The sequence below is a fragment of the Melanotaenia boesemani genome, chromosome 12, assembly GCF_017639745.1.
Source record: "Melanotaenia boesemani isolate fMelBoe1 chromosome 12, fMelBoe1.pri, whole genome shotgun sequence".
Lineage (NCBI taxonomy): Eukaryota > Metazoa > Chordata > Actinopteri > Atheriniformes > Melanotaeniidae > Melanotaenia > Melanotaenia boesemani.
Genome location: NC_055693.1, coordinates 21,802,682 through 21,817,286, shown reverse-complemented (window position 1 = coordinate 21,817,286; position 14,605 = coordinate 21,802,682). Strand labels below are relative to the sequence as shown.

The 14,605-nt window shown below is 38.2% G+C and overlaps 1 protein-coding gene across 1 annotated transcript in view; it reads left to right on the top strand.

Moving 5' to 3' along the window:
- Positions 1-14,605, top strand: part of map2 (microtubule-associated protein 2) — a 72,576-nt gene that overhangs the window by 12,260 nt on the left and 45,711 nt on the right. Inside the window, exons 2-4 of the mRNA XM_042000944.1 lie at positions 219-347; positions 1,748-1,833; positions 12,994-13,259. Coding sequence (XP_041856878.1) covers positions 13,049-13,259 — 211 coding nt within the window. The 5' untranslated portion in view covers positions 219-347; positions 1,748-1,833; positions 12,994-13,048. The remainder of the gene's footprint in view (positions 1-218; positions 348-1,747; positions 1,834-12,993; positions 13,260-14,605) is intronic.

The following is a 14,605-nucleotide window of genomic DNA, read 5'->3' as shown; positions in this document are numbered from 1 at the left end:
AAAGAGTTGTATATGGAATTCTTGGTGTGGAGCAACTCAAAGAAAGAATAACAAAATGAACCATTTTTTTATTCTACTTGTTTTTATTCTAAGATTGCTAAAGAAATCTAATATTTCCTCACTGTGTGATGTCCTGCTGTTGCCCAGAGAAACAAATCACGACAGGTTATGTAACAATTCTGAAAACTAGTGACAATTTTTTTTCCCTCAATCAACAGGTTCAACTAAGACACGACCTCCCTTGGCTTCCAGCTTTTCTCCAACAATTTTGACAACTGCCTCGTGAGATCTGGGGAGAGGGCAGATTTTTTAGATCTAACTTCCAAATTCCCAGACCACTTGAAGAGGTAAAGACACCATCATATGTCCATACATACATGTTTTTAGACTCTGGAAACCACAGGTGAACTTGCTAAAACACCAGTGCTACATACATTTGCTAAAACTGTAATGGTGTGAGAAAGATGTTTACTTCTTATCAGATTGAAACACACTGTTATATTCTGCATTAGATTTGCACACGGCGCCAGGATTGCTTGCGGCAGTGATGCAGTAATACTTAAATGAATGAAACCAAAACCTTATATAGCATCAAGCTAATCCTGTTCAGACTCACATTTATGTGTCCTAAACCTTTGAGATGTGATGAATATCTGTCAGAGAGAGAAAGAGAAACATTTACAGAGAGAGAAAGAGACAGACAGAAAGAATGGCTGCTACCTCCACAGATGAAATGGCTGTGTGGGTGGATGTACATGTGAGTGCAGGCTGCTAGGAGCTGTGAGTGGGAAGTGGGTACTGAGTGGGAAGAGAAGAGCTGCTTTAGCAAGACAATCAGCACCAAGCCCCACTGAAAGGCAGTCACGCTTTCATGGCTTTCCTGGTTTTTGTGCTTCTAGAAAAGAAATTCACAGGTATTGAGGTTGGTTATGGCGTCAAGAGGTGAGTGTCTGTATGAGGGTCAGTAGATGCTTTATCTTCTCATCCTTCTCATGCAAAAATATGATGGATTTAGTTACAAGACTATATTGAAACACAGCAGAAAAGATTGAATAGACTGGACCAAAACAACATGGTCAAAACAGCAGAAAATGATGCACATGGTCCTGTGTAAGCTGTAAGTTTGATATTAGTTGTGCAGTGATATAGTTGAAACTATTTTCAATCCTAATAACTTGATGATCTTTTTAAGATCTGCTGACACCAAAAAAGCAATCGATGTACATTGTGAAAAGATGATATTTGTAATGAGCCCAAAAGTATTACAATTCAGCTTTTGATACTTTTTTAGGTCATATGACAAATTGAAATTTTATTAAAATGGAACTATGCATAAATTCAGATTGTATGTATTATAAAAATCCAGTGTTCCTTTATTTATTTTATATTTATATATTTTATGGGTAATATTGATCCCGACCCGGAGAACTCATGTCGATGTGTCCCTGAGCAAGACACCAAACCCCTAATTGCTCCTGATGGGTCGTGGTTGGGCACCTTGCATGGCAGCTTCCGCCATCAGTGTGTGAATGTGTGTGTGAATGGGTGAATGTGACGTACATGTAAAGCGCTTTGGATAACAGCGCTACATAAGTACAGACCATTTGCCATTTACAATAACTTTGCACAATCAAAACTGTCATTTGAGTGAATCTGGTGTGTTGTAGTATGTCACAAACTGAACAATGGCACATCAGGTGAAGCTCTTACAGTACTTTTGGTTTTATTTTCTCTCTTCTTAATGCAGCTCATAATTCAAATAATTCGTGGAAGTCTTTGAAGCAGCATTTGCAAGCACACCCACGACTCTGGACTGAAAGCTGCTCTAATAAGGTAATCTTTCAAAGTACCTTAAAGCTGACATGCAATGGGTTGCTTTTTAAGTCTTTTCACATTTCTTATGTGTTACTGCAAATTATTCACAAAAAGTCAATGTTCAGTATTTCGTAGGAGGTTCCTATTAACAGGCTGCATTTCATTGAGGAAATAATTATATGTCTCAAATTTGTTTAAATATCTGGAATAATAAACAGAAAGGATTAGCTTAATAATTTTCACAAGTTCAAGTTGTGTAAATACCCCGCCTTAATTTCAAGTAAATTCACTAAAGGGTCATAATGATCATTTAAACATTATCGTATTGTCAAGCCACCACATGTCTGCGCAATATACCTGCAGTCATACATGTTCAAACATTCATTCTGAAAGTCACATGTTTGAACATAGTGTGTATATGAGCACACACAGAGTCACACTTAGAGACACAAGAACATACATCCTTGGCCTCTCTGGCTCCTGCAGCGATATGGCCCTCAGAGGAGAGCCCTGCAATGCAGCATCTGTGTGACTCACACACACACACACACACACACACACACACACACGCTCAGTGAGATGGCGGCATGTAAAGTGTTCAGAACGTAGGAGGTAGATGAGGCGATGGAGAGCACAGTGAGGAGAGGGCTGAGGCCTGATAAAAGGTGGAGGAGTGAGTAGGAGGAACAGTGGTGGTGGTAGGAGGTGGAGGAAGACGAAGGGGAGGAAGATATAACAGGTGGGAGGAAGATTTCAACATGTTAAGATATCAAACAAAAGAAGAAGAGGAAACAGATAAGAGCTGTGGAAATGCAGAATGGGCTGCTAAATTAGCTCAGTGGTGACATATTCATGGCCGATGTATTCAGATAGTCTATTAACCTCTTCATCTTCTTAGGTTGTTGGGGAGGGGAGGGCTTGTCTCACCATTACATTCACCTTTAGTAAAAACTGTAATTATATTAAAATGATGTTCTGCATGAACAGCTTGTAATTAACGTTCAGCCTATTGAAGATTTCTTGAGCAAATATCCTTACTGTAGATGTATGAAAAGTCCTCAACAATCCATACCAGCACTTTAACAGTTAACTTACAACTTTTTATAGTTAAGGTTAAAAACTGGTCAAGGATCAAGAAGAGTTTTAAGCTTTTCTCCTTATTTATTTATTTATTTTTGAAGAAGAAGCCATGCAGAGAAACATATGCTTTCAGCCTTTCAACCAATGGAAAAACACACAATTCCACTTTACCAAGCTTTTCTTGCTATGTGTGGCAAGTTCAAACCAAATCAAAATTTAAAACTCTACAGTGTCCCTCTGAAAGGACAGCACTATATTCGGCAATCAGCATTCCTCAGAGGGGTTAGTGATGAAGCACATATGTATCCTGCTTGGATGTAACTTTTTGTAGTGTGTCTTTGCAGTCTGTCTTCTTTTAAAGGTACACTATTAAATTTTGGCAAATTTTTACATTTTGGCACCTCCTTATGAGGGCTAATTCAGCATCTGTTTTGCATCTTGTCTCTTCTCTGAGCTCTTTCCAGCCAATAAAAGTCAGTCCAATGTTGACTTTTGTCTTATCTCTAGATCTGTCCCTTTTTCACACTCGTTTCCTTGCTTCCTCTGATAATGTCCTCTTGTATTTCTTTGCTGAATTAGCCATGGTGCATGTTCAAAGCTTCCATTGTGTTGATATCCAGTTGCTGGCATGTGACGTGGGGCTGGAAAAAAAAGTGTAATGTAGGTGTGTGCGCTGCTGCCTCTGCTGCTATTCACCCCAGAAGCGCCTTGTCGCGGCTCTCCGCTAAACTTACACGCCAAGTCTATTTTGACGGAGCATGCAACCAGAACTCTTCAAACTCAGCAGTTCAGATAGGGACAGACAGGAAATCAGACACGAGAGCAGTGTAAAAACTTCTGGTATTTTTCAAAATAAAAGCTCCCATGCAGAAAATTTTGCTGCTGAACCATGTAATCATTATGACTTTAAACGTTCAGGGGGTCTCAGTGTTTTTTTTTTTTTTTTTTTTTTTTCATCATTGATGATGAGACATTTAACCTGGAAGTGGAGAATAACAAGATTCTCCAATTCTACTGTGATTTCATGATCTTGTGAGTCCAGCTAGGTGGACTGCACTTGCAGTGGCTCCGATTGACATGTCGGAACAAAACCGTGGTGCAGTGACTTAACACTTGACTTGGACTTGAGACTCAAACACTTGAGACTTCACTTGAATTTGCATAAAATGACTTGTGAATATCTCTGCCTGCCCCTGACAAGCGGCAAAAGTCACTTCAATGACATAAAAGTCAGATGAATTGCAACATGGCGTTTTTTGGACTAAGGTTGTTTTGAAAAACCCAAGATACATATTTGATTTAGAATCTCTGATGACAGTGGCCTGGCTCTGTCTTTAAAATATTGGATATGTGCTGTTCAGCCTGTCATAAAAAAAAATAAACTATAAGATATGGTATGGAAATGGGCAAACAATTGACCAGTTTTGGCCAACCAACAGTATAAGGGAAGTTTGCAGGAATGTATCTGTTGAGATGTTCGCATTTTTAAATTTAAATTAAGCTTTTAACACACAAAAGCATAAAATCAACAGAATACAACTCTAACCTAAATTATCAATACAAATTGTAAGCTAAATTTAAAAAAATACTCATTTAATTTATTTTTATGGTCTGTTTAACATTCATTCTTTAAATAACCTTCTGACTGACAACCAGATTTTAGTTAGACAGAGCAGGGAGTGGAAAATGACCCAAATGCTTCAACCTCTCCCACACACTTCAGCAGCTATAGAAAGCCTTTAAGTATTCTTACACACAAAAGAGCAGTAATAGCAGTTTACATTCTGCATGTATGTGTTGCTTAGGAAATATACCTTTGAGTTGTTCTTAAATAAAAGAATGGCAATGGCTGTCATTGACAATGCCTCTTTAAAACCCTAATGTAGGTTCTTGTTTTTCAAAGGTATACAGAGATATTTAGCTGTGGAGTGTATTTTTTTCCTTTCATATTTTGAGTCCACTGCCTTACTTGGAGAAAAGGATCATAGGGCATGAGGGGGTCACTAAGGCATTAGATCCTGCCTTTTTTTTTTTTTTAATCTATGGCTATCCAACTAATCCTATAAGTGATCCTCAGCAGAGTTTTATTTTACCAGTACTGCATGTTTGGCAGCAAACCTTACTAAGACACTTTTTTTTGTATTATCCTTAAATTTGTAATTGGTTTTTAGTGAAGACAAACTTGCAATTATTTAATGAATTTGCTTGTAAATTGTATCACCAAAATGTTGTTTCTTTTAACAGAGCTGCTAAAACCCAAACATATGGAAACCGAGAGCGTTGTACAAAAATGTACAAAAAGGAAACAAAAATTGCAGATATATATGGGCGTGATCTTTGCTGTGTGTTCAGTTGCCACTTTTCTGTTTTCTCTAATGCTGTCAATCTAAGATGACCCAGCATGGGGTTTGCTCATCAATGCTGGTTCTTAAAGTCATTGCAATGTATACAATCCTTTACATGTGCATCCAGCACATTGAGCATCAACCAACATTACGATCAGATCATTTGACGCTGAGACGTTGCAGTTAAAACAGTTCAGCCTTGTGTCGATATTTTACCCCTTTCCCAGTCAGACAATTCCCAGTCAGCTAGTTCCCAGCCGGACAGCGGCATCAATACAAAACATGACTCAGTGACATTTACTAGAGAATTTTTTTTAAACATATTTGTTGGAGCGCATTTCCAACAATTACTAATAATGTTTTTCGGTAAATATAAATAAAGTGAGTCAAGTCTGACTATATGACTTTTATTATTAGAAGTATTTTCTAACTTAAATACATATTAATTTATACATTTGATTAGATTATAAATTCTCTATTTGTATGTTTCATGTTGGTTGACAACCTACAAAAAAAAGATTCAAAGTCTATTACAACCATATTAATATAATAAAAATAATAATAATAATAAATATTATTATTATTATTATTATTATTATTATTATTATTATTATTATTATTATTATTATTTAGACATTGTGTGGGAAACATCAAATTTCTCAACTTTTCCAAGGACTTCAAAGGATCTTTGAACATTTGTTTTGGAAATATCACATAGTATGACCCCAAGAAAACACAAATGGAGGAAAACAAGTTCCAGACAAGAAAACTGTCTGTCTGTGATATTTTTGACGAGGAATTGGGTTTCCCTGAAGACGTGGATCCAGAGTCATTTATCTTCACCTTTGGTGACAATAGTAAAGAAAATGAAATGAGGCTCATAACCCAACGAAAGACTCCAGATTACGACACTGAAAATGTCCCCTTTAATGAGGAGAACCAGACACCATGTGCAGTTAAAAAACTACGGTGTGATATCGCAGATGAGGAACTGGGGCCTATTAAAGACGTGGATCCAGGGTCATTTTTCAACACTTTTGGCAACACTGGTGGATAAATTAAAACTGAGCCCATCAACCAATGAAAAACCCCAGATCACGACACTCAAAATGTCGCCTTTAATGTGAAGCAGTACGAGACCTGGACTACCCCATCGTCTTCTTCAAAGGCATGCAGGTTGGTTACAACCAGTCCTGGAAGGTGACAGAATTTTAGTTCTTAGATTTTTTTCCTATTATTTAATTAACTTTGTATTCATTACTTTTACTTATGAGTAATGGGTTTGTTTTGGACATCATGCAGCTCTTTTGGCTGCTCTATAAGCGTTTTTAGTGAATCCTCACTGATTAAAAATAGAACGTGTTGGGCTACTTTAGTTTGATGACTTTTTGTTTTACATCTCTCTTAGTTTATTGGGACTGCTACTCGTTACTTTACCTTGCTTAGTATGCCAGTCTTTTGTTTTTTTCCTTTTTGAGTGTTCTGGAGTTTGGTTTACCTGGCTGGATTTTGAGTTAAGCTCTTAAGCTTTAGCGGTTTTATGTTGGATTTTCTTTTAGCAGTTCCACTAACCCCAACACATTTCATACATTGCTTTTAGTTAATTGTTTTCCGTTTTTATTTAATGCATTTCATTCATTACTGTTAGTTATTAGTTTTTTCTTTTATTTAATGTTTTTTATTCATTACTTTTAATTATTACTTTTTTCTTTTAAATTTAATTCATGTTATTCATTACTTAAAATAATATATTATTTAGACTGCTTCATAAATAACAGTATCACAGCAGTTAATAATATAAATGTCCCTATTTTCCAATTCAGTACCTGTAATTTTCTAAAGAAACCATTGACTTTCACCAGGTTTAGCTCCTTTTCTTAATAAAATCTATAAATACAACACAGTTAAAATATTGTTGAATATATGAGGGAGCGTTAAGTGACAATTTAATTAATTTTAATGTCCAAGGACATTTTCAAAGGACATTTAATATTCTATAAAACTATTAAGGTTCTAAGGAATACCAGAGCCGGACTCAGGGGTGTTGAAAGAAAGTGGCACAAATCAAAAGAACACACTGACTTGTCTGAGTACTGGCAAAAACTTGAAATTTTCACCAAGATAGCCTTTTATCAGAACAAGATCCGCAATGCTCCCAACACACGACAACTGTTCATGGTGTTTAACTCTCTTCTATCTCCACCACCTGCTCAGCCTCCCACTGTGCTGACTGCAAAAATGTTTGCTTCCTACTTCACTGAAAAGGTTGCTACCATCAGTAACCAATTCACTGAGCCTGACCAACTCAGCCTTACCAAACCAGCTACTGGTGCCTCACTCTGCTCTTTCCGCTCTCTAAATGAGGATGAAGTCTCTAAACTTCTAGTCAACTCAAAACCCACGACCTGTCCTCTTGATCCTGTTCCCTCTGACATCCTGCAGAGAATTTTACCTACAATCAAAACTGCAGTAACTCATATTATCAACTCCTTTCTTAAATCCGGTGTCTTTCCCTCTGCCTTCGAGCAAGCTCGGGTTACCCTGTTGCTGAAAAAACCCACACTTAACCCAGCCCAGGTTGAAAACTACCGGCCGGTCTCACTGCTTCCATTCATGTCTAAACTAGAGCGTGCCGTCTTCAGTCAGGTCTCACAGTGCCTCCAAGACAACAACCTGTTTGATCCATATCAGTCTGGCTATAGGCAAGGCCACTCTACTGAAACTGCTCTCCTGTCAGTTACTGATTCCCTATGGCTTGCCAGATCCACTGGTCAATCCTCAATACTTATACTGCTGGACCTGTCTGCTGTCTTTGACACTGTCAACCATCATATACTGTTCTCCACACTCTCAGAGCTTGGATTCTCAGGATCTGTCCTCTCATGCTTTATGTCCTACCTCACAGGAAGATCATTCAAAGTATCTTGGTGAGAGGGAGTGTCCAGATTACATGGGCTGACAACAGGGGTGCCTCAGGGCTCGGTGCTTGGCCCTCTTCTCTTTTAACTATACACCTCCTCAGTTGGTGCAGTCATTAACTCTCATGGTTTCTCCTACCACTGCTATTCAGATGACACTCAGCTTTTCCTTTCTTTCCCACCTGACGACACAACCGTGTCAACGTGAATATCAGCATGCCTTGCTGATATCTTGCCACCTTCTGCTAAATCTGTCCAAAACTGAGCTTATTGTCTTTCCAGCCAATCCTTCCTTATTGCCACAGATAAGCATGCAGCTTGACTCTATCAGGCTTGTGCCTACGTCTTCTACCAGGAATCTTAATTTCATGGTGGACAACCAGCTGACCTTTAAGGACCATGTTGCCTCGGTTGCTCGATCTTGCTGAAAAGCTCTCTACAACATCAGGAGGATCAGACCCTACCTGACTGAACATGTGGCAGAGCTCCTGGTCCAGGCTCTGGTCATTTTACGCATTGACTACTGCAACTCCTTACTGGCTGGCCTGCCTGCATGTTCAGTTAAACCTCTGCAGATGATCCAGAACACAGCAGCACGTCTGGTCTTCAACCAGCCCAAAAGAGCTAATTTCACACCACTGCTTATCGCTCTTCACTGGCTTCCAGTTTCAGCACGCATCAAATTCAAAGCTCTGCTTCTGGCTTACAAAACAATAACCCAAATGGTTCCGGTCTACCTCCACTCCTTAATCCAGAGCTACATCCCTCTCGACAGTTAGAATAGAATAGAAATATTTTATTAATCCCTTCGGAGAGCCCTCAGGGAAGTTACGCTCTGCCAGCGAAAAACGTTGATATTGTTTAATAAAATCATGATCTTGTATTTAAACAAAATGACTTACAAAAAAAGAAAAAGAAAAAAAAAGAAAAAAATTTATATGCACTGCCCCTAGCACTACATGACAGCACCTGGGTCCAACTGGACTCACAGCAGTCTGACTACCACTTAATTATGATGTCCCATCTTGTTTGAATTCTTGCTTGTGTTGTTCTTACTCTCAAATGTATGTTGCTTTGGATAAAAGCGTCTGCTAAATAACTGTAGAATAGAACAGAATAGAATAGAATAGAATAGAATAGAATAGAATAGAATAGAATAGAATAATGGAAAAATGTCAATTACTGGGCATGACAGGAAAATCACAGAAACTAAAAACTATATGTTCATTCTTCAGGGTGAATGACTGCCAATGCCAAAGGTGACAACAATTAGGTGACAAAATGGCTGTCAATTGCCGTGGGAATGGTGAGGAGACTAAACGTCTGCTGTTGCCATTTGAACAATAAGGTAGAAAATAATATATCTGATAGAACAGATGACAGTTGTTGCCATGTGAACATTGAAGTCACAAGCTGATGGCTGTTGCTCTGGGAACAATAAGGTCACAACATAATTGCTGTTGCCATGGGAGTACAAAGGTTGTCTTATATTTGGAGCGGTTAAGCAATAGACAGTTTAGCTTAAAGCTAATGCTACATTTGATGCTAACGCTAATGCCCGGGGTGTGTCTGTTTCCACAGCAACAGGAAATGGTTTGGTCCTTAAAGAGAATAAACTCGGTTACATTATACCTAATGTTTCTGTGTGTAAATATTTTTTTTGTTAAAAAAATAACCTTGTGAATAGCATGACTGAAGTTGAGCATTTCCACCATATAAATGGGTATTGTGTCTTTTACTATATGCAATGAGACTGGATCCATGATGTCTTTCCACTGGGTCCCTACTGTGCAAAAATCCCCAGAATCCAGAGATATCTTCACCTTGATATCCTCAGATATGACTCATGCATGATAATATCCATGTTGTATACTCTCCGAACATGACAGTTGCTGAATGTGTTCATCTGGCTCAGTACCACAGGCTGTTGCCAGTTGCAACAACAAAACCTGGCATCCAAATCTTTCATATCGCCATCTCAAATTTTAAATTCTTATTGGACAGCTTATTATCTGAACAATGTATATTACTTGGTTTCTTGTCATTTCACAGTAATCCTTTAGCCTAATTTATGCTTTACACTAGTGAAGAGATGGTTTTTCATGGTTTTCATATATGTGTATTATATGAATACGCTTTACTTGTCCCACTTGTTTTGTATCAAAGTTTAACCCCAACAGCGGTGCTGTTTCATGTACAGAAAAATGTATCTGTGGACCATTCACAATTCATGTTATGTACCTCTCAATAACCACCAGAAAGGCAGACCCCACTTCCATTTCCCCTCCCTCTTCATGTGCCACTGTTCACACCTCGAGCCTGGACACCAGTCACAGGGATCTTATGAGGTCTGGATATCAGCCAAAGGGCTCAAAGTGACCTTCATCACCAGACAGACAACACGTAGACACACCATCAGGGCACTCTGTGTTTTATGGCCCTTCTCATATTGAAAGTGCTCTTCAAAGAAGGCTTGAGCAGAGAAGCTGTAGTTTTATGAGCGGCGAAAGAGACTGACAGAGAAGGGACAGTCTAAAATATATATGCTTTCAGACAGAAACAGAGGTCATTTTTGTTTAGCTGTCAGTGAGGTGCAGTGTTGTGTGAGGTTACATTCATCCTGATGTTCAGTTCAGAGTTCAGTCATGCAAAGCTCAGCTGATTAAAAACTTGAAACCAAGTAGACTGCAAGGGCTTACAACCATCAAAAACACTATCTCTTTTTTTTTTTTACATTGCTGTACTGCCTCCTCGATGCTCAAATGTTATGACAATTCTTTTTATAGTGCTGAGCCTTTTTGGTTATACACTTGTACAGCCCAGAAGAAACAGCCTAAATCATCAGTGTATCTATAAGGCTTGTATGCTGGTCTTGTGATATCTCAGAAATCACAAGACCCTCTTTGGACCTACTGTAAACAGTGATTTTAACTAATTTAGGAAGATGAAGATGCATAAGTTTGTGATGTAGTGGAGGTTTATGTCTGCAAAATACTGGAGCTTGGGAAGAGGAGAAATTGTCATTTCTTTGATGGAGACCAGAAGGATGGAATCATTAGAAATCTTAGACACAACCTTAAATGTTCATTAACAGCTACAGCATCAGAGATCAGGCAAACATTGATAGTTATTATGTGGTTATAGGTTTTGGAGAAAACAGGATTAGGGCATTTGAAATTGACAAATAAGTTTATGATTGCAACATCATTTATTCATTTTGAATAACTTTTAGCAAACTCTAACCTCTGTCATCTATCAGAACATCTATTGGACAAAGTTTCCTGAGGATATATAACCTAGCCATGTTACCGGGTAACAGTTTGGAATAAAGAGCAAAATGTCTCTCAATCATTCACAAAATCACTTTATTCAAAATCATTCAGCATCCATCTAATTATCATGAGACTGTGAAACTAAAGACTTTTCCATTCAAAACCTTTGTCCAGGTTCTTTACTTGCACTTATATTACTCAGTACCACAAAGATGTGAAAATATTTCCCCTCAATAGGTTCAGGTATAAGACACAAATATTCCCCTGAGTAGGTAAAGTCATCCTGTCTCACTGAATTCTGTTGTATTCAGTGCTACTGTCATGAAGGGTAGATAGAGATCAGTAGTATTGGATGCACTGTGTATGTGGTGGCTAGTGTTCACTGTAGCAGTACATTGGACTCAGGCTGCAGTTATTGACTCCTGTTTTCTCCATTAGGCTTTCCCTCAGTCTCTGGATCTCTGTGGACTGCATTGCTAAATGACAAATTGCTCCTTTACACAGTCTTGCGCATGACATAGCCTTCTCTGCAAAGCAAATGCTGAAAGTACCACCATCCACAGCCTTCCTGTAAAAAGCACCTGAGCTCTTGTTCATCTCTGCTTCTGGCTTTTTACAAAAATGAATGCTTGATGTGTAAATGTGAGACTGAAGCATCCTCAAATATATCATTAGTTTGTAACTGCATACAATAATTGCAAATTACTATGCTATAATAATAATAACAGGTTAAGCTTCCCACATTCATATCTCTAATAATTTGTTTTTACTCATTTGTTATGATCATTAATCATAATTGTCCAGTGAATCTTACTGACTGTCCTTGCTACTGACAATTGTATGGCTCATCGATATTTTAATTATTTTTCACTAGTCTTTCCTCCTCTCCCTGCTCTCTATCAATAGTCTGCATTTAGCATGGGGTTTCACATAAACACAAGGCCAACATGTACCATGTTGCTTAGCTGTAGAAATATGTGTGGTACGTCTCATTTTGTCCTTGTACTATATGTCCCTTTTGTATCTGGAATATTTGCTTTTGGATTTTCAGATAATATTGCCACTGTTGTTACCTAATTCGATTTGTCTAAAGCTGGATTGGATCCTGCATGATTGATCAGAGCCCACTTTTAATCCCTACAACCTTCTGTGAGTCACAAAAATCCAAGGTCTGCTCCATTCATTTTCAACCAGTTGTTTTTTTCCACAGACATTACACAGACATACACACAGGTCACTGGGGTTTTATACAGTGATTGTCACCTGCCTGCCAGCATCCAAGGACAGTTATTCACCACCTACATGCAAACTCACACTAGTACAACTGCACTTTGAGAATTGTTGACAGTGAGGCTCAGTGAAGCTTCAGCAGGGATTAATTCTGACAAAAACAGATTTGTGAATGTCACTGATGCAATGTCTCTTAGAGCCTCCTCTGGCCTGTGTACTGTTAGTTTGCCTTTATGTAACATCACCAACAGTGCAGCAAATAATTGAGACATGCTGAGTTTTGATCATGCCTCGCCTTGTCGCCTCCCTCTCTGTCTTCTGTCTCTCACACAGACGTCGAGACCCCATCCCTTTGCCCATCTTCCCCAGGCTGCTAACTTGCACCAGCATGGCAGACAATCGAAAGCCAGAAGACAGTGCCCCCCAGTGGGACCCATCAGGGGGGCAGGAGCCTGGGGGCACCCATGGAGCCAATGGCTACTCTTCCTCAGCCTACAGAACCTGCCAGTCTGGTGGATCCCACATGGCCACACCCCCTTATACTGCAAGAGAGAATGGCTTTAATGGGGAGCTAAGTGGAGCAAATGCTATAACTGCAGGTAATATGTCCTTCATTTTTCAGCTTTTACTTGTTATCAATGGGATTCTGATAAAACAAAATGATGTGGAGGTACAATTTAAACAAGTATGTAAAAGATTAGATTTTTAAGTCATAGTTTGGTTATGATATAATATGCTACATATGCAGCACAGAAATATAAATAAAACAAGATAAAACAATATAGAAAAAAGGCACCCAGTGAACAGTAAGAATTCTAACAATTTGAAAAAAAAGATCATTTCTCTTATTTATCATAAAAGCATTCATATCTGGCACAAGTCTGAACTGCATGCAGTCACATAAACATATGGAGAAGATTACAATGTACTGACATAGTACAGTTTTTATTTGCAATGTAAAAAGCACGTCTAACACTAGCTGAATCTCCCAGGGTTAGAGTTAGGGATTTAGAGTGAGTGCACTGAGCCACAATTACATTTAGAAAACAAAAATGTAGCCAGTTATATTTCCTTTGGTCACTTAATTCATCTTTCTTAACAGTGGTTTGCTTGCACATGAACATGTTTGTGTGTTGTTAAACTGTGTGGTTTTCTGACTGTTGTTGAGTTTCTAAACAAGATTGTGTCTGAAATGTTTCTTTCTTTGTGTGGATCACTCACTAGAATCACATACTGTTATTAGCAATGCTGTAATTAACACATAAAACATGTCTCTCTTCTGCACAACCCCTTCCCTCACTCATACCCTGAGGACCAGAGCAGTAACTAGTGCTACCAGTGGTGTGACCATGGCAACAGCTCCCCTACAATTTACTTTGCCAGGGCTTTTGTTCCTTTTTGCTGTAGCTTGCCACAGAAGGGGCAATGACAAAAACCCAAATAACCTCTCATCTCCTCTGTATTGAGACTTGACAGATATTAGATTTAAATAGTATTTTTCAGTTACAGTATTTTAAGTAAAACTGCATGTTTTCAACAAACATTTCATCTTTATTGATTTAGCTTAGTAATTATTCAGTCTTGATCAAATTTTTTGATCAGTGAATGATGATAGTATATGATTCAAAAAGAGCATTTTAGGATTTATGATTTTCTTGGGGTTATTTAATTTTATTTATACATTTTCAGTCACAATATATACTTTAGACAGGTCTTTGTCCACATTCTAAATGGCCATACATTGCATCTGTCTCTGTTTTGGTCATGTGATATGTTCCAGGGTGTGTCCCTGCATTCGACCTTCTGCCTAATAGCTGTTTGAGAAAGAAAATTGAATGGGGTTTAAAACTACAGTATTATTATTGTTGTTTTAACCATTTTTTCAAGTCATAGCTGAAAGACAAAATTTTATTTTCAGTTTTAGTTTCAGAACATTATAGCCTGT